General features: G+C 41.9%; 1 protein-coding gene across 2 annotated transcripts in view; it reads left to right on the top strand.

Annotated features, from left to right (window-relative positions):
- The first annotated feature begins 2,974 nt into the window (after nt 1-2,974).
- Nucleotides 2,975-24,528, top strand: part of PIP4K2A (phosphatidylinositol-5-phosphate 4-kinase type 2 alpha) — a 112,038-nt gene continuing 90,484 nt past the window's right edge. For both annotated transcript variants that reach the window (XM_054060126.1, XM_054060125.1), the window contains exon 1: nt 2,975-3,256. In XM_054060126.1, coding sequence (XP_053916101.1) covers nt 3,116-3,256 — 141 coding nt within the window. In that variant the 5' untranslated portion in view covers nt 2,975-3,115. The remainder of the gene's footprint in view (nt 3,257-24,528) is intronic.

The raw sequence follows: 24,528 nt of genomic DNA, 5'->3' as shown, positions 1-24,528 counted from the left end.
TCATGAAGATAGCCCAGGCCCTTGATTTATTTTAATTCTTCTGTAAAGGTTATGGTCAACATCTCTTTTCCCTCCGATAAAACAACCTTCCTCGGTAAGGATTCATATTTGTAGGAAAGAGCTGTTTAGAATCTAGGCCAAGATAACAAGAAAGTCTCCCAAAATAAAAAAAGGAGTAACTTTCTTCATCAGACTTGCCTTTCCTAGAATAAACTACCAAAATGTTGTTCATTACACATTTATAAACCAAAATGCTTCACTAGATGGATTTACCCTAGAAAGAAGATGAAAGATGCATATGTGACAGATGTTAGTCACGTTGATGTGTGCAGTATTGTACCGTGCTCAGATGTCATGTTCTAAGCATAACGTAAGGAATAAAATGGGTACTGAACTCTTCTAAAAATCTGACTTCAGATCTATATTTAGGCATTTAAGTGACCTGCTTTTATTCAAAGGTGCTGACTATTCAACTGCTTCCATTGACTGCAGTGGAAATACAAGGGAATTTTGTTGTTGTTGAATCTATTTTCAAGACAAAAATTACAATTTAGAGCCTCTAACTCCCAAGTAACTCCTTGCTCTACAAAAAATATTACAGAAAATGAAATATAGCATCTCCATTCTCTCCTCCTCTCCATAAGATGCAGAAAAGGGACCACACAATAAATCCCAGTTACTGCTTCTGTGCAGGAGGGAGATTAAACGCTACTGGTTCGGACTCCAACGTGATAGATAACTTTACTAGGGAGATTGCAGGGGCAAAAGAGAAATGGACAGGATGAGACACTGGAACTATTGTGTTTGGTGCAATAAGTTTTTAAATTTATGAGCATATGTGTAAGCCCATGCCAGGTCCTCAGTGCACCTATTTTAATAGCTCTGAGCAGCCTCAGCTGGCAGCACCCTCTGCCCAGCACCTCCATAAGCTCAAAAAGGGCTCAGTATAGGTCTTTGCCTGAGCTATGTTGCAGTTAATATCTGGCTCCACCACTGCCTTCTGGATATACCTTGGACCTATACTGTCAGCATACTGCTATACTGGATGGATACTGTGGCTACATTGTGCTTTCCTGGGTGGACCTGGTTCATCATTTCAGCTTCTCTGGGACTGCTGATGTGTGCTGCTGCCAGCATCTGACTCTTCCTACTGTGTGTGGACATTGTGGGACTGTGCCCCACTGCTGATGGCACTGCCAGGACTATGATGACCTGGTTTGTTCTGGTCCTGGTTTGCTCACCCTCATGGAGCAGCCCTGCTCTGGCTTCTCCATAAGGATGTGGTCACCCTGCTGAATGATCAGCAAATAAACAAAGTGAGATCTACAGCAGGCAGGTCAGTTTGTATGATTCAGAAGCTGATGGGTGACATACTGTTAATGCACAGAAGATGCATGTGCTTTGTTATCTGTGTATATGGACCCTGAAGGTCCCTCATTATACAGTGGAGGAAAGCATGTGTTGTGTACAGGGTTTCCGAGTTGGGCAGATGTGCTTTTGCAGGATGCTCTCTGTGACTGACCACATCCTGCGTGGCAATAAGAGACAGCGAAAAAACATTTTATGTTTTTTTTTTCCTGTGGGTATGAACAGACAAGGGTAGTTTATAGGGGTGCCATGCTCCTGCAGGAGGCTGAGCTATCAGTATGCACTGTACGCCAGCTGAAACAGATTGCTCTGCTCACAGGTTGGAGGTAGGTCAGGAGCTGTTGGCCAAGTCTGACCTCAGGGAGCCCTTCTCGCTCCTGGAGGTCTCTTTACGGGGAGAGGAACTGGAAGCTTGAGTAAATATTATAAAAACTGCCCAAAGTAATGACATGTACAATTAGTTAGATAATGACTTGGATGATGGTAGGTTTTGTTTCCCAGAGGACCTGGCGTTGAGTGTGAGGGTGGGAAGTGGGGCAATGGGCAGGGGATGAGAACCACCTTCCTCCTCTGGCAGGTGCCGAGCTGGATTTCCAATCTCTCTCTGGTTTTCGTCTTGACCTCATTGGTCTCAACAACTACCTAAAAGGAGGTTGTAGTGAGGTAACTTCAACCTTCTGCCCCTCTATTCCTCTCTTGAGACCTCATCTGGAGTAGTGTGTCCAGTTCTGGAATCCTCAGCATAAGAACAATATGGAGCTGTTGGAATGGGTCCAGAGGAGGGCTACAAGGATGATCAGAGGACTGGAGCACCTCCCATACAAGGACAGGCTGAGAGAGTTGGAGTTGTTCAGCCTGGAGAAGAGAAGGCTCTGAGCAGACCTTATAGAGACCTTTCAATACCTGAAGGGCACCTGCAAGAAAGCTGGGGAGGGACTGTTTACAAAAGCATGTAGTGACAGGACTAGGGGCAATGGGTATGAACTGGAGAGGGGCAGATTTAGACTAGGCATGAGGAAGAATTTCTTCACCATGAGAGTGGGGAGGCACTGGCGCAGCCTGCCCAGGGAAGTTGTGCCTGCCCCATCCCTGGAGGTGTTCAAGGCCAGGTTGGATGGGGCCTTGGGCAGCCTGACCTAGTGCGATGTGTCCCTGCCCATGGCAGGGGGGTTGGAACTAGATGGGCGTTAAGGCCCCTTCCAACCCAAACCATTCTATGATTCTAAGTGGCAAGTGATGAGAGGATATGGCCTCGAGATGTGACGGGGGAGGTTTAAACTGGATATCAGGAGAAACGTCTTTACTGAAAGCGCGGTGAGGCGCTGGAACGGGCTGCCCAGGGGAGCGGCGGAGTCTCCATCCCTGGAGGTGTTCAAGCACTCGTGTCGGTGTGGCCCTCGGGGACACGGTTCGCTGGCGACGGGTGTCGGCTGGACGGGACGATCTTAGAGGTCTCCTCCACCGCGTCCCGCGCAGTGGCTCGGAGCCCGTTCTGCCCCTGCTTGGGGAGTGCGGGGTCCCCTCCCCCCGCGGCCGCCGTTCCCGCGTGGGCGGGGCGCGGCGGCGCGGTGCGTGGCGGGCGGCGGCTCCCCCCGGCGGGGGCGGGGCCGCGGCGCGCGAGCGGCGCCCAGGCCGGGATGTGCGCGGAGCCCCGCGCCTGCCCGCCCGCCGCCCGCCGCCCTCGCCCGCCCGCGCCGCTGGGGCGCTGACCCGCCCCGGCCTCCCGCCCGCCTCCACCGGCAGCGCCATGGCGGCCCCCAGCAGCATCGTGCCCGTCATGGCGAGTAAAACCAAGACCAAGAAAAAGCACTTCGTGGCGCAAAAAGTGAAGTTGTTCCGGGCGAGCGACCCGCTGCTCAGCGTCCTCATGTGGGGGGTCAACCACTCGGTAAGCGCCGCGCTGCGCCCTCCCAGCATCGTCCGCGGGGGCCGGGGCGGAGCCGGGGGCGATGCGGAGCCGGGAAGGTCGGTAAGGGGTTAGGGGCGATTTGGAGCCGGGGGGGTCAGTGCGGGGTTAGGGGCCATGCGAGGTTAGCGGTGATGCGGGGGGGGTGTCATTGCGGGGTTACGGGCGATGCGGGGCGGGGGGAGTCACTGCGGGGTTAGGGGCGATACGGAGCCGGGGGGAGTCAGTGCGGGATTAGGGGCGATGCGGGGCGGGGAGGGCGGTGTGGGGTTAGGGGCGATGCGGAGCCGGGGGGAGTCAGTGCGGGATTAGGGGCGATGCGGAGCGGCACCACGCGTGGCGGCTCCGCTCCCTCAGGTCTCCACGCCCCGCCCTGGGGCTGCGCGGTGCCCCGTGTCCCGCAGCGCCGGTGCGGGCAGCGGAGCCGCCTCCCCCGCGTGGGTGCGGTGCGGGCAGCAGCAGCGCTTCGGGGGCCGAGTTGTTCCCGGGTGTCTCCTGGGAGAGGGGGAGGGCCGGTTTGCGTTGCGGTGAAGCGGCGGGATTGCAGCACTCGCGGTGCCGGCTCGCCCTGCGGCTGCTGCTGAGCCCCGGTGACCGGGGAAATCGGGAGCCCCGGGAATGTGTCACATGGCTTGGGCGTTATGGGGCTCGACTCGCAGCCTTTCAATAGATGCCGGGGCGGGTTAGAAGCGTGGAGCCCAGAGATGCCCTAAAATCAGATGTCGGGGCGGTTAAGCCAGAAACTTCTCATTTCTTATTGATGCAAAGTCTGTACATCCAAATGTTAGGTTTGTATAGGTCACATCTTTGCTACTAAAGAGCTTGCGAGAATAATTGTCTATGTGCAATTTGAGATTAGACTACAAATTTTGTAACGGCTTCATTAAACAGGCAGAGCAGGCTGTAGTATGGACTCGGTATTCCTTTTGTTTCCTACACATCCAAATCCTGTGGGGCTTTTTCTTCGTGCACGTTTTGGTAGACCTTGCCCAAAGCCCGGAGGCTGAGCATCAAGGCTGAGCGCTGTCAGACCTGCGCTAACAGCACAGTGCCTGGAGTGATGGTCTGGGGGGAAATGCTCAAACTGCACGTACCAGTATGGTGTGGATGACAGAGGAGAAGCTCTAGTGAGGTTAAATAGTCTGCTTAAGATAGCCCTGGGAGTCGGTAGGAAACCACGACAAAGGAGTTCACGTTTTCTATAGGTCAGCAGGCAGCCGTGGTATCCTGTGTCATGAACTGATAAGAAACCAGATATTTATCTACAATGCAAAAAGATCTCTAATTGTGGAAGTGCATGATATGCCAGAATTGGGCTTAAATACATGAGTTTCTCTTCCTCCTTCTTCAGTGGCTAGCATTGTTAATAGAAACAATTCCCAAACAGGCCTCTTTAATGAAAGCAAGCAAGCTGATAATTACAGGGTGAGAGACTTCTGCTGAATGGCAGTGTGCTAGCTATTGGCAGCCTCCCTGGGGAGGGCAAGGGAGAAGATCCCTGAGGAAGACGGATCTTCCTGTTGCAACAGCTTATTGCTACATATGTTCCTACTGGAAATAGTACTGCTTGCAGAGGAAAGACCTCTCTGGTGCTGTGCAGATAACAACAAAGTAAAAAGTGGCAAATGCAATGCTGTACATGACTCCTACGGTCAGATACTACTATGGTGTACATAGCTGTTCCTGTTAGAAACTGTAGTAAAGAAACGCATGCAAATAAAACTAATAATTGTAAATTAAAACCCTCTTGATGGGGGGGGGGCTCAAAGAGCAAGCTTTGCAATACACCAGGCTTGGAGAAATGCAGCTTCATGCTCGTATAAATATGCTGGTTGTAGGCATGAGTATCCACTGTGTGTTCTGCAAGTGTTCTTCCATTTATTTAACCTACTGCAAGCTGTAATTGTGAATAGTGCTTTGGGCCCCATGGAACCAAAATCCTTGTGAATGAGGAAGCATAAAAAAAATAAGTTTACGTCCAAATCTAAACATGTGTCATCTCAACTGAGGAGTGTTGAAGTGTTGCAAGCTCCTTTGTTAGATGCTTACCCAGTCAGTTTGTTACGCTTGATGTGGTTGTGTCCAGCAAATGCAAGTTAGTGTTCAGTGTAGTTGGACTCTGTTATTACAAATAATAATTTCTAACAGGAGAAATACAAATTACATACGTGGATTCATTAAGAATGGGAATTAAGGAGCGTGAAGTTTCTTGGCAAAATACACAGAAGTCCGTAAGAGTAAGTTAGACTAGAAAATTATTATAGATCATAGTTCATTATGATAGTAATCAAATAAACTTAGAATAGAGTAGTAATCTGAAAAATCATATTTAAGACTACTTCCAGCGTGATGCATGTCAATTAACAAGACAGTAGCAGTTTGAGTCTTACCATCTTGGGAGATAAGTACGTATTGAAACAGTGAAGCTGAGATGCAGCTCCCGCTTTCCTGACAGGCTGTGGCATATATTGGAAGGAAGCACTTGATGAAGATAAAGGGAAAAGTAGATACTTCTGCAGGCCTTCAAACTTTTTTGATTTTGGGGCCAAAATACCACTATATTTGATAGGTGAGTTTTGGAGGATTTTCAGATTTTAAATGCAATGTATGAAGATGCTCCATCTAAAGAAGAAGTTACATGAACTGTTCTCTTAACTGTCCTTTCCTAGGAGGAAATGTGACTCTAGAAAGGGAGATCTTGAGCACTTTTTTCACAAAGCAGTCAGGCTTAAAGCAGAGGTGCAAGTTCTTAATGGGAGAAATCTTCAGGGAGGTGTCTATTATCCAAGGTTCTTACAAATTATCTTCTCATCCAAGAAGCTGTAGGCAGGTTGCTTTGGTGGTCTCAGTTATTGTTTAGGTAGAAGTAGGGAGGTACTTGATGCAAAATCCTTCTTGGTTATGCAGTCAAATTCAGAAATATCTTAGAAGGGCATGTGAGGGAGAAAACATTTAAACTTTACCTAAATATCATAAGAAGCAAGAAAATACATGCTCACATTCAGAGAGCTGTGAAATCATTTCTTAGTATGCTGAAGTACGTGCTGTTCAAAGAAACTTTCTGCTAAGTGAACAGGAAAGCAACTGTGTCCTGTTTTGTAGATGAGATTATAATACTGACGACTTGTAGCAGCGAATGCTAATTGTCCAGTGCTTGCAAATTGCAGGCATCTACATCATTAAGAGTTGATCTTATCTCTGTCTTTTACCCTGTGTCAAAGATAACCTGGCTGTGCTACTGGAACAAATATTTAAACTCAGAGGTTATTATGACTTAAAGCTATATTTTTAGCTAGTTAACATAACTGTAATATTTCATTTACAACTGATGTTGTAAATAACATCCTTGTTCTTACCTCCATATTGGCACTGCTAGTGGATTTCCAATAACTGTAGGAAGGAGGAGAAGAAAGGAAGATGGCATGTAACTTTTTGCCTAGTCTTTTGGAAGTAACTCTTACTTCCTTGTTCAGTGTGCCAAAAATGAAAGGCAGACATTGTGGATTTCCTGCAGCCTGTGAAGATCGTGCCAGGCACAATGATGGTGAGTTGTCTCTTGAGCATGTTGGTTGTAGGCTTCTGTTAGAAGCTTGTTAGGAAAGCTGGGAATTCATAGGGAACTAGGCTTAGGTCCATCAAAACATATCACCCACAAAAGTGGAAGAAAATTAATAAAAGTGTTTTCTTTACTTCAAAATTACTTTAAAAAATGGACTGCTGAAGACCTCATCTACTGTGTCAACTATTAAATAGCATATATTTAGGAGATGAGAGTGAATGCCTAATGAAGTTGCTGAGCATATTGTGCAAGTTAAAAAAAAAAAAAACAAACCAAAAAACCACAACCAAACCCAAACATCACCACCCCCCACCCCTGGAATCTGTAATCGCCATCTGTTTCTTGGATGATTACAAGCTGATCTAAAAATTTAGCAGCGCCTGACTTCTCAATGGTGCTTGCTGCTTAATGAGCAAGCGGAACAATAAGAATACATGGATCAAATTACTTTTTTTTTTTCACCCCCAGCATATTGCAGAAAGAGTGTACTTTGTGGGTGAAGGATTCAACAGATAATAAACTCCAGGACTTTCTCCAACTGCTCACGTGAGGCACTGTGAGCCTCATGCTACTGTTGCACTCTCGGCAGTAATCTGGCTTGATCTTTTTAACAAAACTGGAACAATACAAGGACAGAATAATAAAAGGAGTGAGAACCGTGGAACTCCTCTGTTCACCAGTGTAACTCCTGGATTCACTCATTGCTAGTTAGAAGTGGTGAGGAAAAATAATAAGGTTGACAAATAAATGCATTTTTCTCCCTCATACATGCTAGGATACATTTGATTGTGCTAGAAGGGCTTCTCTATCTCTGTAGAAACCTATAAAATGTCTGCGTTCTTGTCCATTTTCAGTTTGGTTTTTTTCTTAGCTAGCATACTTGTCTTTCCTGTTACAAACTTGTATCCTGACAAGTATACAAATAGCTCATTTACGCATGCCTGTCCTTATGTTTTAACACGATACTGGAGAGCTTTTTAAGTAAATGCTTATGCTCTTGGTTTGCAGCGTAGAGTTCCTCGGTACTGACTTACCTAAGCTCTCTCCAAAGAACTTCCCATCCTGTAATATTTTACGTTTAGGAGAATGACGCTGAAAGGAGCTTGCCGAGTAGATCATTAGAAAGATGAAGCCTAAAACATTGAAAAGCTGTTATGCCCTCTGGAGTAAAATCCATTGACTTACATTTATGGTCAATTGCTTTTAAAGAGTGGAGAAAAATCCACAAAACCAAACCCTTGCAAGCGATATCTCTTGTGAACTTGTAGGAGTTGGTAGCTTCTGGGCCCATACTTTTAATTTAATCTTAAATGACAATGACACTAGTGACACCCTGAGGATATTGAGCTATAATGGTGACTCATGGCATCAGCTGTTGGCACAACAGGTTGGTTGGAAACTGAGAAAGGAAGGGCTGCTTATCAGTTACGTTGTCAACTCTGTTGCTGGTGTGTGTAGTGGGTGAAGAATGTCACTATGGCAGTTGTGCTCTAAGCAGCTTTTCAAGATGACTGATACAAAGGTGAACTAATGTTACTGATCTTAGGGTTAACTCCAGATTTGTGACAGTGAGCTTGAAAAACCAAGAAGCTCACTCATTGTTTAATGGAGGTGATGGTAGACTACATGGGAGAAGGCTCTTTCTAAGAAGTAGGAAGAAACAACATATTAATAAGCATTTATTACAACACAGCAGATAATAAAGTAATTAGAACTATTTTAAAATAAAGTCGGCCGGGCACTTGGCCCAGATGTTTGTATATAGAAGGAAGTAGAACAGGAAGAGCTGTTTATTGAGAACTCGGGGAGGGGGCGGGGGGGGTGTTGGGTGTCAAGCTCTGTACTGCAGAAATTAATTTGATACTGCTTTTACAACTGAGAGGATGAACTAGTAAAAATACAAATTGTAAATATTTATTATGGTTGAGTTAAAGGTAGTAAACATTGCTGTGAGTGGGAGTGGTATTTTATATCTTCTGAACTATTGAAAGGGACACACACAATAGCTTCTGTTAGGGGTGAGGTGGGAAGGGCTATGGAAGGAGCTCTTACAGCAGTTTCATTGCTATTTTCTGTGGTTTCTTCCGCTCTACGCGATAAGGTGCTGCAAAGACTAGGTTTATCTTTTGCCTATAAATTTTTGAAACTGAATTTCATTTACTGCAGTGGGAAGGGCTGGACGATGTTCAGCAGAGCAAACAGGCAGCACAAATTTGTTTTGCTGACTCAACTTAGTCATCTTATTCGAGTATCCTGAACCAGATGCCTTAAGAGAGAGTCTTTAGAAGGGGGGTTATTTTCAAATTCCTTGCTCATTAAAGCAGACACTTGTGTTATGCCCATTGGCTAGAGACTGGTAGATGTTCCTTCTGTAGTTTAAAGGTCACAAACTTTGTGTAATATGACTGACTCACCCCATTATGCGGTTCCTGCTATACTGTGCTGCCTTCTGCTCTTCCTTGAAAACGTCTTGTGCTGTGGGGTTGTTCCATAGGCTAGCTGTACATTAGGTAACTTCATGACAATTGTAAAGTGAAGCTACCTTTTATTTATTGATCTTCAGTGTAACCTTGCTGGAGCTAAGCTCTCAATTATAATTGTAGTTGGCTTACAGATACCTTGACTTCTTGAAAGGTTAGTTAACTTTGAACTATGAGGTTTTAAAAGCTTGAAAGAAGTACATGTTCATCGTCGTTTTCTCCTGACTTCTGAAATGCTGTTGTGAGTAATGGTCTCCAGTATGAAATAATTATTTTATGTTTACTCCCAAGGACTATTTGCATGTTTTTTCACCTTTTATACTTCATGCTTCATATGTAGATGCCTAACAAAAGTCACAGTTTCTCTTCATAGTTTTCACTGTTGGTAAAGCACATGTTTGCAGTTTGCAAAAGAGCTGAAGCAGCCTAAGAAATTGCTGCCTTTGCTATGGTATGGTAATGACAAACCCTGTTTTCATGGTCTGTATCCCGGTATGTGGTGAAATGGGTCAGCTTTGAATTGTTGAGATGGTAACTTCTTGCACGTGGCTTGGTATGTGAACATCTGTCTCGTGGTCTTCCTATAGAGCCTGGGCTGTTCTATAATAAGTTAATTAGTTTTGTGTTGAGAGATTGCTTAATAAGGGTGTTGTGAAAATTGTTTGAAGTAGCTGAATGCTGTAGTGATGGATGTCACAAACTGAAAAGAAAACATTAGCTTTATCTTCAGAGAGGGAGGTTGACTACTTTGCAGTAGAAATACTTATGGCCATGCACCTTTTAGAGTACTTAATTTTCATCAGACCTGGTGAACAACTACCTTGTGTACTGAGGCAAGATAATTAGTCTAATCCAGCTCTTCTGTGTGCATTGCAAGTTCCCAAGGCAACCTTAATATTCTTAACACAGCTGTGAGTATATTCATGATCCTTCTAGATTGTAAGACAAAACTAAAAAAAATTCACTTTCTCTTCTGTGGTGGTGTTAGAAAGCTCCTTGGTGAGGCTGGGACTTTGAGCAGCTGTGGGATGGTTCTCTAACTTGTTTAATCTTCCACTTTTTCCAGTCTCCCTCTTGGTGTCTCAGTCAACTGTTGTCTCGTCACTCACAATTCTGCTGTTCCTGTGTTTGTATTTTGTCAATCAAATCTCTGCCATTCCAGTTCGAATGTTTGAATTAACAAATTGTTTGAATTAACAAATTCAGCCATATCTATTTTCCTTATTAGTAATTACACAGCTCCAAAGTAATAATCCAGCAAAAATAATACATTCTGAGGAATTTTTAGATGGACCATAGTTCATCGAAGGTGATCATCCAGCCATGCAAATGTGTGCTGTGCCAGCAGAAAGAACATGCGGCGAAATAGCTTCTTTGTAAGGAAGTGCCAGTATAAGCCATCATAAGGTCAATTGAACCTTAGCCTCTAATACAGAAGCCAGGTAAAGCTGGGGCTGCTGGACTTGTTTCCACTCTTTGGCACTGATCTGTTCCTGTGGTAAGATCATTTGGGGAGATGTGCTAGAGGAAAAACTAATGTAGAAGTGAATAGGGCAGAGTGTTTAATACCACAGCAGCCCATATCCTCCATATCTTTTAGAGGTAAATGCCAATGTTTGGAAGACCTTCTGAACAGTAGTAATTCTTGAGAATCCTATCTTAAATGCTCTGTTATAGGATATCAAGCTTGTGACTCTAGCAGTCACTGGCTTTTTGGGAAGTTTTTTGGAAGAGGGAGAGAGGAGTATGCCCAACTTGATTAGCTTAAGGCCAGTCAAATTGTTACCTTAGTAACAATTTTATTATACTGAACTGAAACTGAGCAATATCTGATTAGCTTGTGGTGCCAAGCTTCAGTAATTGTGTTGTTAAACTAGTAGGACTGTTACAACATCCTTCATCTGTGGCATCTGCTGTTGCAAAGTAGACTTAAAGCTGTTTTGGGGAGTTTAGTTCTGCTTTGATCATCTTGCCCACTATTTTGCAGACCCTTGCTAAATCACTTAGGTACTAAAACCAAGGGTATAACTAGTTCTGATGTTGTGCTGTTGCTGGTTGTATTTTTGTTTGGTGCACTTGTTTTCTTTCTCAGCCATGTAAGTTCGCTGGAGTTAGAGAGTATCTGTTGGCATTACGGTGTGGCATGGCCCTCATTATGATGTGGGTTCTGGATGATTCTAACAGAAAACTTTCTAGAGGAGCTCAGAGAGAAATACTTTTAAGTATGTAATTGTCAGGGCCTTTAAAGTGTGTAAATCTGTGTTATCGTTACCCGGAGCTGAACACATATTGCAAGATTAGCCTTAGAAAAGCAAGGTTGCTAATTCTGAGCTTCCTGCTGTGGTCTGACTGTATTTTGATCTGAATCTAGAGATGGTTTGGGGAGACAAAATTGCAAAATATCAAAAATTGAGAGGGCAGTTGAGTGAGAAATAGGATATCTGTTTTTATTTTTTTTTTAGGTTTTGAAGTTATGATCCTAATACTGCTTTTTGCCTTTTTTAAAATACAGGCCTAGTGGTAAACAAGGTTACTTTTGGCTTCAGTGTAATTCTGAGATGCTGTTTAGGCAGATCTATCCTCAGGAGTTTGTACTTATGTACTATTCTGTTTCTAGGGGGTTTTCTGTACCTTTTCCAATCCTGAAAGAAAAGTGTGATATCTTCCAGGCTTACTCAAACAGCCTACATAAAGATGTGTAACTCCAGTTTTAAAAACGATATGCAAATAATTTTTTGAGTCATAAAATACATATCTGAGACTGCTTGCTCCAAGTAGTAATATTTAAAGGCTTATTCTTGAAATATAATTATTTTTACAGTAAGGCCTTGAAGGTGAAGTACTTATCAACATATTCTGTCACAGATGGCTTTTGAAAAGCCCTGGTTGTCTTTCTCAAAGACAGCAGTCTCAAGCTGACTTCACTGGAAAGCCCAAACCCAACCTCCTCAGTCACCACAAACTTGCAGTTAGAGGACTCGGGACTGACTCACTTGCACTGAAATGCAATGTCAGATGCTCAGTGAGGTGCAGCAGCTTGGGACTGATGCAAACTAGGATTTCCCTGCTGCTCTTGACGTTTCCCTCCCCCCTCCAGTAATAATAAGATTAGTACGGAAGAGCTGAAGAGAAATTTTCTGGTATAATTATTCTTTTAGGTCTTAAGCAGAATTGTCAGATTAGTGATGTTTTCAGTATGACTCACGATTCGTTTGCAATGTGTGTGATCTGTGTACCAGCCTTTTCCTGTGCATGCACAGTGAACAGGACCAAGCAAACAGGAAAAGCTCTTGGGATATTCCCCAGGCCCCACAGAAGATGAGTGGTAAAACTAATTTGCAGAAGCAGTCTTAGTGCTTGTTGACAAACACGTGTACCAGGTTGCTGGCAAAAAGCGCTGCTACCACTGTTTTCAGAACGTCTTGCACCTTTCTGTGGATGCAGGGAGTGCCTGATATAGCATTTTCTCCAGCTGTTATTTTGGGCTTCAGCTGATGCAACAATGCTGCTTTCTCTTTCCTTCCTATGGCTGCAGGCAGTTGTAGCTGGTTATTTCGTTTGAGTGAGCAATGTCCTTTGGGCTATGTTGGCTCAGGGATATTAATAGGGTTCAGATGTCTCTGGGCTTACAGAATCCTGAACTCCTTGTCTATCTGTCCTCAGCTTCTTCTATTGCAGTACATCAAAGCAAAACAGTATGGAAATCTTGAGCATCTTGAATCTTGCTAGTGCCTTTTTCATGGTGGGATAGGCGTGCATTTTTTCCTTTTCCACATCTCCCTGTACCACTTGTCCTCTAGGTTCCTCCCCTCTTCCCCGCACAGCAATTACCTGTAGTCAGTGTTTTTATTTCACTCTTCAAGCTGACTACTCTTCAGATATTATTTTTGTACTTGCTGAATCTTTCAGAGAAGGTACATCACAAGTTTCTGCTTGGAAGGGTGTCATTTGGCAAGATTTTTTAATATTCTTATCTTGTTGAGGAAATCTCCCAGGCTTTTGTATTCAAATGATCAACTTTTTTCATTTTCCTGTGAATGACTTCCTAAGATGTTCTAGTTGAACGTGACTTGGTTCAGTTAAAGGCTGGGCACTTAAGAATTTACTGAAAGAGCCTAAAAGTAGTGGTGATGTTGTTTGCCTGAAAGGTGAAGGTCCATTGGGATGTGAGTGGTGGTGACTTTTACAATAGGATTGTTCTTGCCAGCTAATCTGGAGTGATGTGCCTGAGGTCTTGTTCACACTATTATAAATGCCCTTCAAAATGCAGAGATCCTTCTTTACTGAGAAGACAGGTTTCTAACTATTTTACAGTAAAGTGTATACTATGAGGGGTGGTTTGGAGAGTGTGTTTGTGTTTCTGAATTGGCTAAACCATCCTTATGTTACTTGGCATGTAAAAACACTTTTAAAAATGTCTTAAGAGTTATTAGGAACAGGAAAAAAATCCTCGTTTGATTTTGTCATAGGATACCATACTATTTTTGTGGCAGCGCAATGCTGAACAAAAGTTCAGAAAATAAGTTTAAGAACAGAGAGAGTTGAGGCGTATAGAGATATGGGGTATATCTGGCAGGGTGTAATTCAGTTAAGTATGCTGCTCGGTGCATATGTTTATCTCTATAGCAAGGCTAAAAGTAATTTTAAAACTGTATCCATAGTTTAAGGGAGCCTGTATTACTTTATTTACAAAGTAGAATTAAAATGTGATGATTTAAATCAATGTGTGTTACTTCCTAGACATCCTTGTAGTCAGCTGGTAGAAAATAACACCTGAAGCTGAGGTAACCTGCTTTTATTTGTGGTGTCATGGGGCACCTTTTTGAACTGAAGACATAATCCAGGAGACTTGTCACATATAAGTGTGTAACTAATATTTTAAGTTTGCTTGTTCTTCAGTTAAACTTCTATTCTGACCAGTACTTGCCCTTGATAAGCAAAACAGGAAGGAATCTGGATCATCTGTGTATTGCTGATGGACGCATATATAGCCTCTTCCTCAAAAAACGGGCAGGAGGGGGAGGTGTGTTTGAAATGTGCTGTGAACATTGGACTTACTGGTCAAAGGCTTTCGAAGAGTGTTAACTTAGACTGACTCATTTCTGACATGGCAAGCATATTTAAAAAAAATAAACCCAGTTTGTTTAAGGAACATAGATTTGGTTGTGTACAGTTCTTAAGACTAGAATCGTATAGCTCTTTACCTAGACAAGTATTTTGGCTGCAAAAGTTTCCATGCTTTTCTTCACCTGCTACTGAAAACTGACTCAAATAGTGGTGCAAGTTGGCTTGGATCACTTAGACAATGAAATTTAATGTTCTGTCTTCAAGTACATGAAAGAAGCAACAGAGGGATGTGGTAGTGAAGCGTGAACTACGTGTTCTTCACTACTTCCTATTGCTTTCCTAGCTGACTAATTTGAGCTCAGAATTGGTTTGTCAGATTCCTGCTTAGCTGTGTTTTATGCCATTTCCCCCTTATTTGATAGACTAAGGAACTGAACCCTGTTATAAGTTATTGTGCCACCTCCCTTGCCATGCAACTCTAAGGGAGGTTTCCCAGTAGTACAGACTATATCTGAAGCTTTTCTATGTGATTCCCATGCACCCTATTTTTTCCATACCAGATTGCAATATGAGCTAATAGTTGTCTGGGTAGTCATGTTTTTCCCTCTCCTTGTATGCTTGATATGCCAGATACTTTAAATGTAATTGTGTGGGTAGTAACCATGTAGGTATTTAGTTTATGAAAAAGATCTCTTCGTTGTTGAAATGTATTTAGTTTGGGATTGCTAAACCCTGTTGTAGCATTGTTGTTGATAGAGTTGTGCCATACAGCAATCTCTCTATAATTTGTGCTAAACTTCTTCATCACTCTTCGGAAAACATGCACGTGTTTGACAAAACTAACTTCCAGTTAGTTTTAGCCAAGTTTTTAGATGTATCTAATGGCGTGGAGCTTGAAGTAGATTGGACAAAAGGGTCTGGTCCAACCCTCTGCTTTTTATGTTGTTTGGGATCATTTTGCCATAACAGCTCTTTCAAACTAAGGCTTCAGAGAGCATTTTTCAACAAGCCTGGCAAACCAGGAATGAAAATACTCAGGTTTTAGACTCCTTGAACATAAAATAAACAGTTTGCAGTGAGTCACAGCACTACCACTGCATAACTGAGGGGAGCTTGCAATTTTCTCATACTTTTTGTATTTTAGAAATAGGCTCGTTAAAAGATTGGTGTCACTGAATTTTACTGTATCTTCTAGGACAGAACAGCTGATTTCCTGCCCAATTAACCTATCACTTCATGAAGTGTGTTCTAAAGCCTTGAGATCCTGTGTATTTGCATATATTTTCATAAGTAATGCCAGGAGGACAGTGCTCTAGAGAGTCTGACTGGGGCTTCTGGTGGAGTTGGCGGGATTTGCTATTGCACTAGCAACCTGTTTCACAGCTTCCTCTGAGCAGACAACTTTGTGCCCACCCTGGAAAGCTGTACTAAATGAAACAGCAGTAGAAATGGAGTCAAACAAATCCAGTGTAGAGCACTAGTCCTGGGCTGGTCATTCTGGCCCAGGTTACGGGCGGTGAAATTCACTCTTAAAAGTGTACAAGGATCACATAGAGGTGGTTTGTTATGTGAGTGTCTATAAAGTTTTGGAAAGATAATTGCCACCACGAATTTGAATGAAACAAATAGTGTAAGATAGCTTAACTCAGCTTTGAAGCAAACAGCCAACAGAAACTCTCCACAGTGTTGTTAATCATGTTCAGCTACCCAAGCTATGCCTGAAGAACAGTTGCAGTGCTTTATTGGAAATTCAAAATATTTCCTGTGAATATAAACATCTTCCACATAAGTGACATTTTCTGTGTCACTTAGTTCCAACACTATTAAACTGAAGGCATTTACTCTCGTTAACTTTCCACAGTGATTTACTAATGAACTATTTCAACTATTTATTACCTTTTTTTTTCTTTTCTTCCCTTCCAAGGTGTACTTAAGATCAGGAAGCATGAAATAGCTAACCCAAAGCCAGTAATGCAATGCTCTCAAAGATTTCCAGAAATCTAAAGCTGGTGTTGTACCTTCCCTCTCTGTCTGGAAGGGGAAGAGTATTTTCTAGTGCAGAGAGGGATTTTGTTTGGGGGTTTATGTATGTGGTTTTGGAGAGAGTTATGTTTCTCTGATTTCTGGCCAAGTTGTTAAATAAAGGCATGGCTTTGTCATCAGAGTGGGCAGCTGTGATGGAGCAGTAGTGCAAAGGGGTGGTCCTGCCTAAAACCTCACCTTCTCTTGGGCTTGAGAGAGCCCCTCTGCCAGCAGCGTGAGTGTGGCTCGGTGGTCAGCCAGGGCAGCTGCATCTCCTGCTATAAATCAGTCCTCTCTGGAGGCAGCAAGGGAGGAGTGGAAAGGACAGGGATGGGAAGCAAGTTGCTCTTCTTTAAAATAATGAGCAAAATTACTTTTCTTTATAGACTTTTTAAGCACTACTAGGAGCAGTTATTGGGCAAGATAGCCCATTGGGAGCTGGGCTGTGTGATTCCTTGCAGAAGGAGGGCTAAGTATCCATGTAAGCCAGTTGTGAACCCGATCCTTTTCTGTGCTGTGTTATTTTCTCTCCCTTCACAGAGGCTGGTGGCTTAAACTTGGGGAAAAAAAGTTGTATCATTTTTTCCATGCTTACTCTTCCCTTCTATTTTTGAATATGTATCACTTACACTTTTGTGGCTGTGTCCCTTTCTAGCCTAGGGTTGTGTCTTAGTAAATATTTTCCCTGAGGGACACCTTATGCTTGATCTGAATAATATTTTGCCTGATAGTGCTGTAGTAGCTTGTTTGCATCTACGTGTATTTGAGGAATCTGATTATATGGTCCTAGAAGGAGTCTTGGAAGGGATAACTGAAACTTGTGTTCAGTTTAACATGGTACTTCACTTTTACCTCCTTTCACAGCAGCAGGAGTTGTTGGTCTCAGTCCTATTCTTTCCTTCCTTCCCCGCTGTCCTCAGTATTGTACCCTGGGCCAAGCTGTTTAACTTCTCAATTCAGCAGGAAAAAGATCTGTCTTGGGAGGAGATACTTTTAGGAAATTAAATAATTGGTTTCTGGTAGGATCTGACAAATTCCAGAGCCAGTGCAAAAAGAGCAGGCAGAACTGCCTGGCAGGATGCAGGGAATAGCAGTGCCCCTCATGATGGGAGCAAGCTGTTGGGTTTAGTGTCTTGCATCCCTTCAGCCTCACGCTTTTCAGTTTTAGCTTTACTTATATTGGGTACGCTTGCAAACTCTCACAGAAGTACTACTCTATAGTTGTCTTGAGCAAGCAGGTATAATACTTACCTGGGCAAAAATGTAAGTGGACTGTACTTGAAATGACATTTTTTTTTTTCTGTGCAGCTACAGTGCACTGCTGTGTTTTGTGTAGTAAATCTAGTAGTTAACTAGCTTACTAAAAACACCTTCTCTTCTGCATCTACTGGGGTTCAACACGCCCTTTTAATATGTCTTTGTTCAGAGACTGATATTAAGTTTCTTATCTCTGCCACTCCATCAAAAAACATTCCTCAAATTCAAGGGTTTCTCACCTTGTTTTCTCAAGTGATCTTTCTGCTAAACTGTTCCATCAGTACAAATTGCAGCAGTTCAGCAGCACTACTGTATATATATACAGCAGCACTGTAGTATAAGGTAAAGGGATAAATAACTGATCAAGCTATTCTCAACTGTGTCTGTAGCTTTAATAAAAGGAGGCCCAGTTCCTACTGCTTCGTTTATGCTGGCTCTAGTATTTGTCTGATCATCCAGTAAATCAATTCAGCTTGCTAAAAGACCAGTGACTAATCTGGCAAAAAGTCTGTGTTTTGGGCTTGTTCTCATTTTTGCTGAGTTCATTGGCTGAATCAACTTGCTTTCTGATCGAAGGGGTTGGTAGAGAGGGGGAGAGGAGGTGAGACTGTTCCTGCTCACCAAGTGGCAAACAATGTAATTCAGCTCAGCTGTGAAGCAAAAGCCTGGAAACCCACAGCCGGAGCTGATCTAACTGCTGAGTACTGGTTGGGTTGCCCTCCACCAGCTGAGCTCAACAAAGGGCCAGTCAAGTGCCAGAGGGGTAACAGGCTGGATCCTGCCCTTGAGCTGGCTTAGACTGACATGGAGCTACAGTCAGAGATTATGAGAAAATTAACGCTGTAGTGCTGCCTTGTGTTGTACAGCAGTCTTTTCATTTTGAAGCAGGTATTCTGATAATGACTATTTTATGCTATTACATTTCCATACATCAAACCTGACACCTGGTAATACTTACGTGCTAATGTGCTTTCAAGACCTGATGCAAGGCTATGCATGAGTTCTGATACATCTAATTTGTGCAAATATTCTAGCTCTTTCTTTTCTTTAATGATTCAGGGCTCAGTGTGGGCTGAAGACTCTTCAGAGCTGAGTTGACTCCATGTTGGATGTGTGCATCAAATACTTTGAGAGTATTCTGGCCCATCTACTGAACCAGTGTTGTGTTTGGGGAGTTGAGTTTTGTTCCCTGCTTCTACTGTTGCTTCTGCAAGAGTTGTTTCAGTCATGGTTATGTGCCTTGATTATTTTTTTCATAACCTGGATGTTCTCTGATACTTTAGATCAATAAAATACTATGATCTGAAGGTCTCCAGAGAGAATTGTGACTGTATATATACACAGATGTTCCTGGGAGTTGTAACACTCCCCAGCTTTCTCTGTATGTGGCCAAACTAGCTTATCTAATTTTGATGTTGTAGCATAAGACTTTTAGGTATTGTGATTGATTTTTAATATTTCCTCCTCGTTTCAGCATTTTCTGCACAATGCTATTGTAAGAACAATGTATTAATGCATGTTGAGACTCTGATGAGCACTAGACTTGAGTGAGGCTTTTGGACAAGAGTTTTGATGCTTGACTCTAGTATACTTGTACATAGCACTGCTAAGTGCTTGAAATTTTGTTTTATCTTCTTGGGTTAAATTTCATGTTTGAGTTCAAGTTAGCATGCTAGCTATAGTTTGTTCGTGTTAGATATCACTAGTACTTTGCTTTCCTATGGTTCAAGAAGCTGGAAATCAAAGGTTAGTAGCATGTCTGCAAAAGGTGCCAAACATTTGAAATGTAGGTGACATTAAATATGTCCAACTGTATGTCTAAAATGCAGATGTGTTGGTGGTGAGTAGACAGCTACTTTTTATACGTGCAAGAAGAGCAAATTGTAAATACTGTACCAAAAGTGGAGAATGTCATATTCAAATACATCCTTGTAATTTCAAGGGACTTAAAATGCAATCAGTGGTCTTGGCAGATGGCCAAGGGCACAGACGGCTTCTGGAACTCTTCCAGCTGCTAATGGAGTGTGGATTCTGATTAAATTTAACTGTGGCCACTAAGTCTTGGTCTTCATGTTTCTGAATGTGTTAAAATGAGTTTTTCTAACTATTATTTCATTTAAAAATATATTTCAATACTGGGAGGCAGCTCTCCAGTATCCTCACACAGATCTCCTCTCTATGTTAAGCACAGTAAAAGGTTGAAACATCAGTTTTACGTGAACAAGAGGATGCAGTTCACTACATCATTTTCTAGGGCTCTACTATAAAAACTAGCTGTTGCAAAAGCTTTAACATATTGGTGCTGCCAGCCTCAAATCCTTACAAGAAACACTTGCTGCATTAGCTATATTCTATTGTTGGCGTAATTAACTGGATAAAAAAAAAAAATCAAATCTAATATACTGTGGTGGATGGGGCCTTTGACAAGACTTCAGACTTGTAGCTTGGACACAAGGCTGCTGGATCAGTTGCCCACTCATCCATTTTGCTTCAGCTGACATGGTTGCAAAGAAAAGGAATGACAGGGGAATCCTTCATAGTTCCAAAATATTTTGGTGTGCGGAAGGACATAGTAAAACAAATGGTAGGATGAGTTTTTTCTTTTAATTTCTAATTTGGAAGAAATGAGGAGTTTCTCAAACCTCCAACCTGGAAGAGTAAATACATAAGAATTCCAAGGTTAATGGCAAAGACAAATTTAGTTCAGCAAGTGATTTCTGTTAAAAATACTTACAAAGGCTTTTTACTTTGATACAACTAGTCTGGGAGAAGGGCAAAGTAGATTACTGCAGGATTTGTATGAGTGCTGGTATGATCATACTGAGTAGGTGGCTGTATATTGGATTAGTTCAGCTCTCAGTGTAGAAGCACATTAGGATTTTTATTTTTTTTTGCATTAGGGGTTTGTCAGGTCAAGAGTCAATCTAATTGAGTTCACGAGCAATAAAGGATGAGGTAGTACTTTCTCTGGAAAACATCTTGCACAATTGATGCAAAACCTTAACTGCATGAGTGTGTACAAAAGTGAATGTCTATACCTTAGTAAACTTGTGAAGAATTCTTTGAGAAGGTGTAAATAAGGCTGTATCCATATAGAGTCAGCCATTGGAAAGAGTTGAGAAATTCTTTAGATTCTCGCTTAGGTGTTTTTGTTCCCTATTAGTAGTATATCGTTTTACAATACAGTGGTGGAACTGCAGTGGTGTCATATAGATAGGTTTTTAGTGTCTTTGAACTGGCCTTGTCTTTCAGTATTGTGAAACTGTGCTCTAAAAACAAGGTTGTGTTATTATTGTGTGCGCTATGCTATTATAGAGATCTCTGAATTCCAAATAATGAATTCTTATTTATGAAAAAAGTGTGATTCATTGCTGCATTTTTGTCTCAAGCCTTGCTTTCAGTCCTTGCACCAATTGACTTCCAAATTGTTCAAGTTAACTGACAGAAGTCTATTTATGTATAATGAGGCTTCTAAGTTCCTGCTGAACTTTACGGTGTTTCTGATGAGACCCCAGCAATGCTTACCACATAAGTTTAAGCAACACTCCTGTATCTTTGCTGTACTTTTTTTTTAATGCTGAAGAGATGAACCAAGACTGCGCAGTGAAGGGAAGCTATGGTGTGCAGAACAGCACCTTGGACTCTGACGTAAATGGGCCTTTGTATTATGCAGAGGAGCTAGAAAAGTTAAATTATCTTCAGAGTAAGGCAATTAAAACTAAGACTAAAGCCGAGGGATGTAAAACTAGGGAGTAATATTCTGTCCCTCGCTGAAAAAACTTGAAGTTAAATGAGTTATTAGTTATTGTGATGTGGTGAGCATTGGATAAATATATTTCAGTGTGTTTTAAAGCCAATGTTATAGTCTGAGGAAATATTGAGTATGTGGAAGTCAAGTGTGAATGTCAGTTGGATGTTAAGTATGCCAAGTACTAAATTTAAAACACAGGGTTTGGGGGAAGACTGAAATCAAAAATCAAAAAAATCAAATTTATTCTTAGTATTTCTGAACTTCCATTGTGTCTTGCGGGTAAATCAAGGTCCTGCCTTCACGTGCTGGAACGACAGGGTAAACTGTTTTGAAATGCATTAGCCTCATTCTAAGCACCATTACTCTAGAAATTGACGAGAACTTATTCTATAGCTAATGCAAATTTAATGTTGTGTCGTAAATCATAGATCTTCATGTCTTCTTTGTATGAGAAGTGATGCATAGTCTGCAGCCTGTGGGTGGGTGAATCAACAAAACTAAGACTGCATGACAGTTCAGGTCTTTCTAGTTCTTGTAGACTTTTAACTGTTATTGTTCAGCAGAAGTTTTGGATTATGATTTGAATGTGACTTTGTAGTGTTTCTTACGTAAAGGCCTTCTATACATAAGATGATAGTTATTTGTCACTACAATGTGTGTGCATGATATGCATGAACTAACACATGAAATGGGGGGGGGGGGGAAGAACAGATCTTGTATGTAGTCATATTAATTTTTTCCAGGAGAGTTTCACCTACCTGTTGAATCAGAACTGACCCTTTTTAATGCTGTCATGATATATTTAACATGTCCCTGAGAAGGTAACTCAAAGCACTCCTCTGTTGAGCTAGCATGTTGAAGAGGAAGCAAATGTGTATTTAAGATCATTTAGTGCTTTTCTAGCTAAGTATGGTTTCTTAATATAAATGTCATTTTTTAATATGTTCATTCTTTCTTGTTCTTTAAATCCTGTATTTAACTCCTGTTTTGAAAACAACCTGGGGAGTCTTTCCCCCTCCCCTTGTTAGAACACCAACCTAAAAAATAGTTTGATGCTTCTCCAAGGCAGCAATCTCTTTGGGTTGTGGAGCATTTCCCATTCCTACATATTCAGCCTTCAGAATACATGTGAAGGGATATTCTCCAACACGCGTGTAGTCCAGTGTCTTCTTTTAAAAACATTGGCTTGCGTGAAGCAGGGGATTTGGCTGATTCCACTCTCTCCCCTCTCAAAAAGACTGAAAAGAACAGCATCATACCCAAGTCCCAGTCTGCCTTCTGCTTTTCCTCACTGTATAAATCACTGTGGCAAGGTTCTGGTGAAGGAGAAATATACAGCGGTATTTGGAGGAAGCAAGCTTGACAGAGAAAATACCTCTAATGTGTGGGTATTTCAAGCTTTCTCGATATAATATGTTTTATAATTTCATAAGGCTTAAGTTGCCTTTTGTCTGATCAGAGCATTTGTTTTAAAGGATACTGCAACTATTTCCTTAGTGATGCAAAATAAAAGCAGGTGAGATTGAGCATGGGAAGACTGGTAAGACACAGGGAAGACTGATAAAAATGTATGCTTTTCTGTAAGTACGGGAAGTGATTTCTTAAGACTTTTTTTAGTAAGTTCAGCAAATCCACTCTATTCCCCCACCCCGCCTCTTAGCAACTATTGGAAAAGACACGTTTTAACAAAATTGATATACTCTAGTTAAAAACTAAGTTTGGAGTATGTGGCTTCCTTCTGTTTTTTGGGGGGAGGGAAGACAGGAAGAGACCATTTAAATAGCAAACAAAAAAGCCAACCCTTTAGCCATAAGCTTCAACTTTTCCTTAGCTGTTGCAGTTGGTTTTCTTGTGCACTAAGTAGTTCTTGGCCTTATGAATGTTCCATAAGGGTCCAGATTTCCTCTGTGCTGACATCTGTAGGTCTTTGCAGTCATTTGACTTGTGAGAACACTGACGTATATAGCTGCATTGAAATAAACATCATTGTGCATTTCAGACTTCTGCTTGATGAGTTGAAATAGCTACAATAACCCCAAAAGACTTACTAAAGATACATTTCTCCTTGTGGTTATGTGGAACATAGGGTCAAAAGTAATATTTGCTTTATAAGGCATCTTAAAGAAAACTTTTTATAAATAAGCTTTTTACGAGGACTACACTGGAAAATGAAACATTGAGCTATATTCTTCTCCCCATTATAGCTGTAAAGTTTTTTGCATTGTGTGAGTTATCCCAGCCAGGATATAGCAGTACCACCTATATCCGTGACATGTACATGAACTGAGTAACTGGGTGCAAGCAACAGGTGGTATGTGACCAAAAACACCCAAACCATTAACTTGCGTATAATCAATTTTAGTCATAAACCAGCTTCATACTGTTTACCTAAATTTATGCAATACATCCACACATAAATTCTAAGCAGTAAGAGTAATCAGTTTTAAATGGTGTTAGCAAAAATTCCTGAGATGCATGGTGACTTCAGTTGCAAAATTGTATGTATGGGAGAATATATATGAAAGGGTCAGCTTCAAGATAAGTAGTTACTAATTCCTTTATTCCTTTAGGAAACACATCAGCTCACAATCTGTGTAAATGTGATCTGCAAACTTAAATATGGAAAATGGCTGCTGAAAGAGATCTGAAATCTGCTCCCTCCTGGACTTTTATCTATTTAAACCAAACCTGACTTACTCGACTTACTTTTTTTTTTTTTTTAGTAGTTGTCTCCTGTTGTGCAATACTGGGACCAAGTCTTCTCTGCTGGAGGCACAGCTAACAAATGCATGGCTGCAAAATGAGGAGCAGTGCTACCTTTCTTGGATCTGTGGCACCCTGATCAATAGTAGGAATGCAATTATAGAGGGCTGACTTGTATTGGAAAGAAAATATTTATATTAGTAGATTCTTGTACTGGCAGAGAGATCATCTGGGTCTCAGGAGCTGTGGAGCAGTGGGCACAAGTGGTTTGACAGCAGTACTTGGATTACCAGCCAATAGTGAATGCAAGCAGTTCACTGCAGCTCGAGTTCTTGTGCACTGGCTGCTTCCTGTGCGAGCTGTTAGTTTAGCACTAGCTCTGGTACCTCCCTGCTGTATTGCAGCCTTACAGGCT

Source organism: Cuculus canorus, chromosome 2, assembly GCF_017976375.1.
Source record: "Cuculus canorus isolate bCucCan1 chromosome 2, bCucCan1.pri, whole genome shotgun sequence".
Lineage (NCBI taxonomy): Eukaryota > Metazoa > Chordata > Aves > Cuculiformes > Cuculidae > Cuculus > Cuculus canorus.
This window is presented reverse-complemented; position numbering and strand designations above follow the sequence as displayed.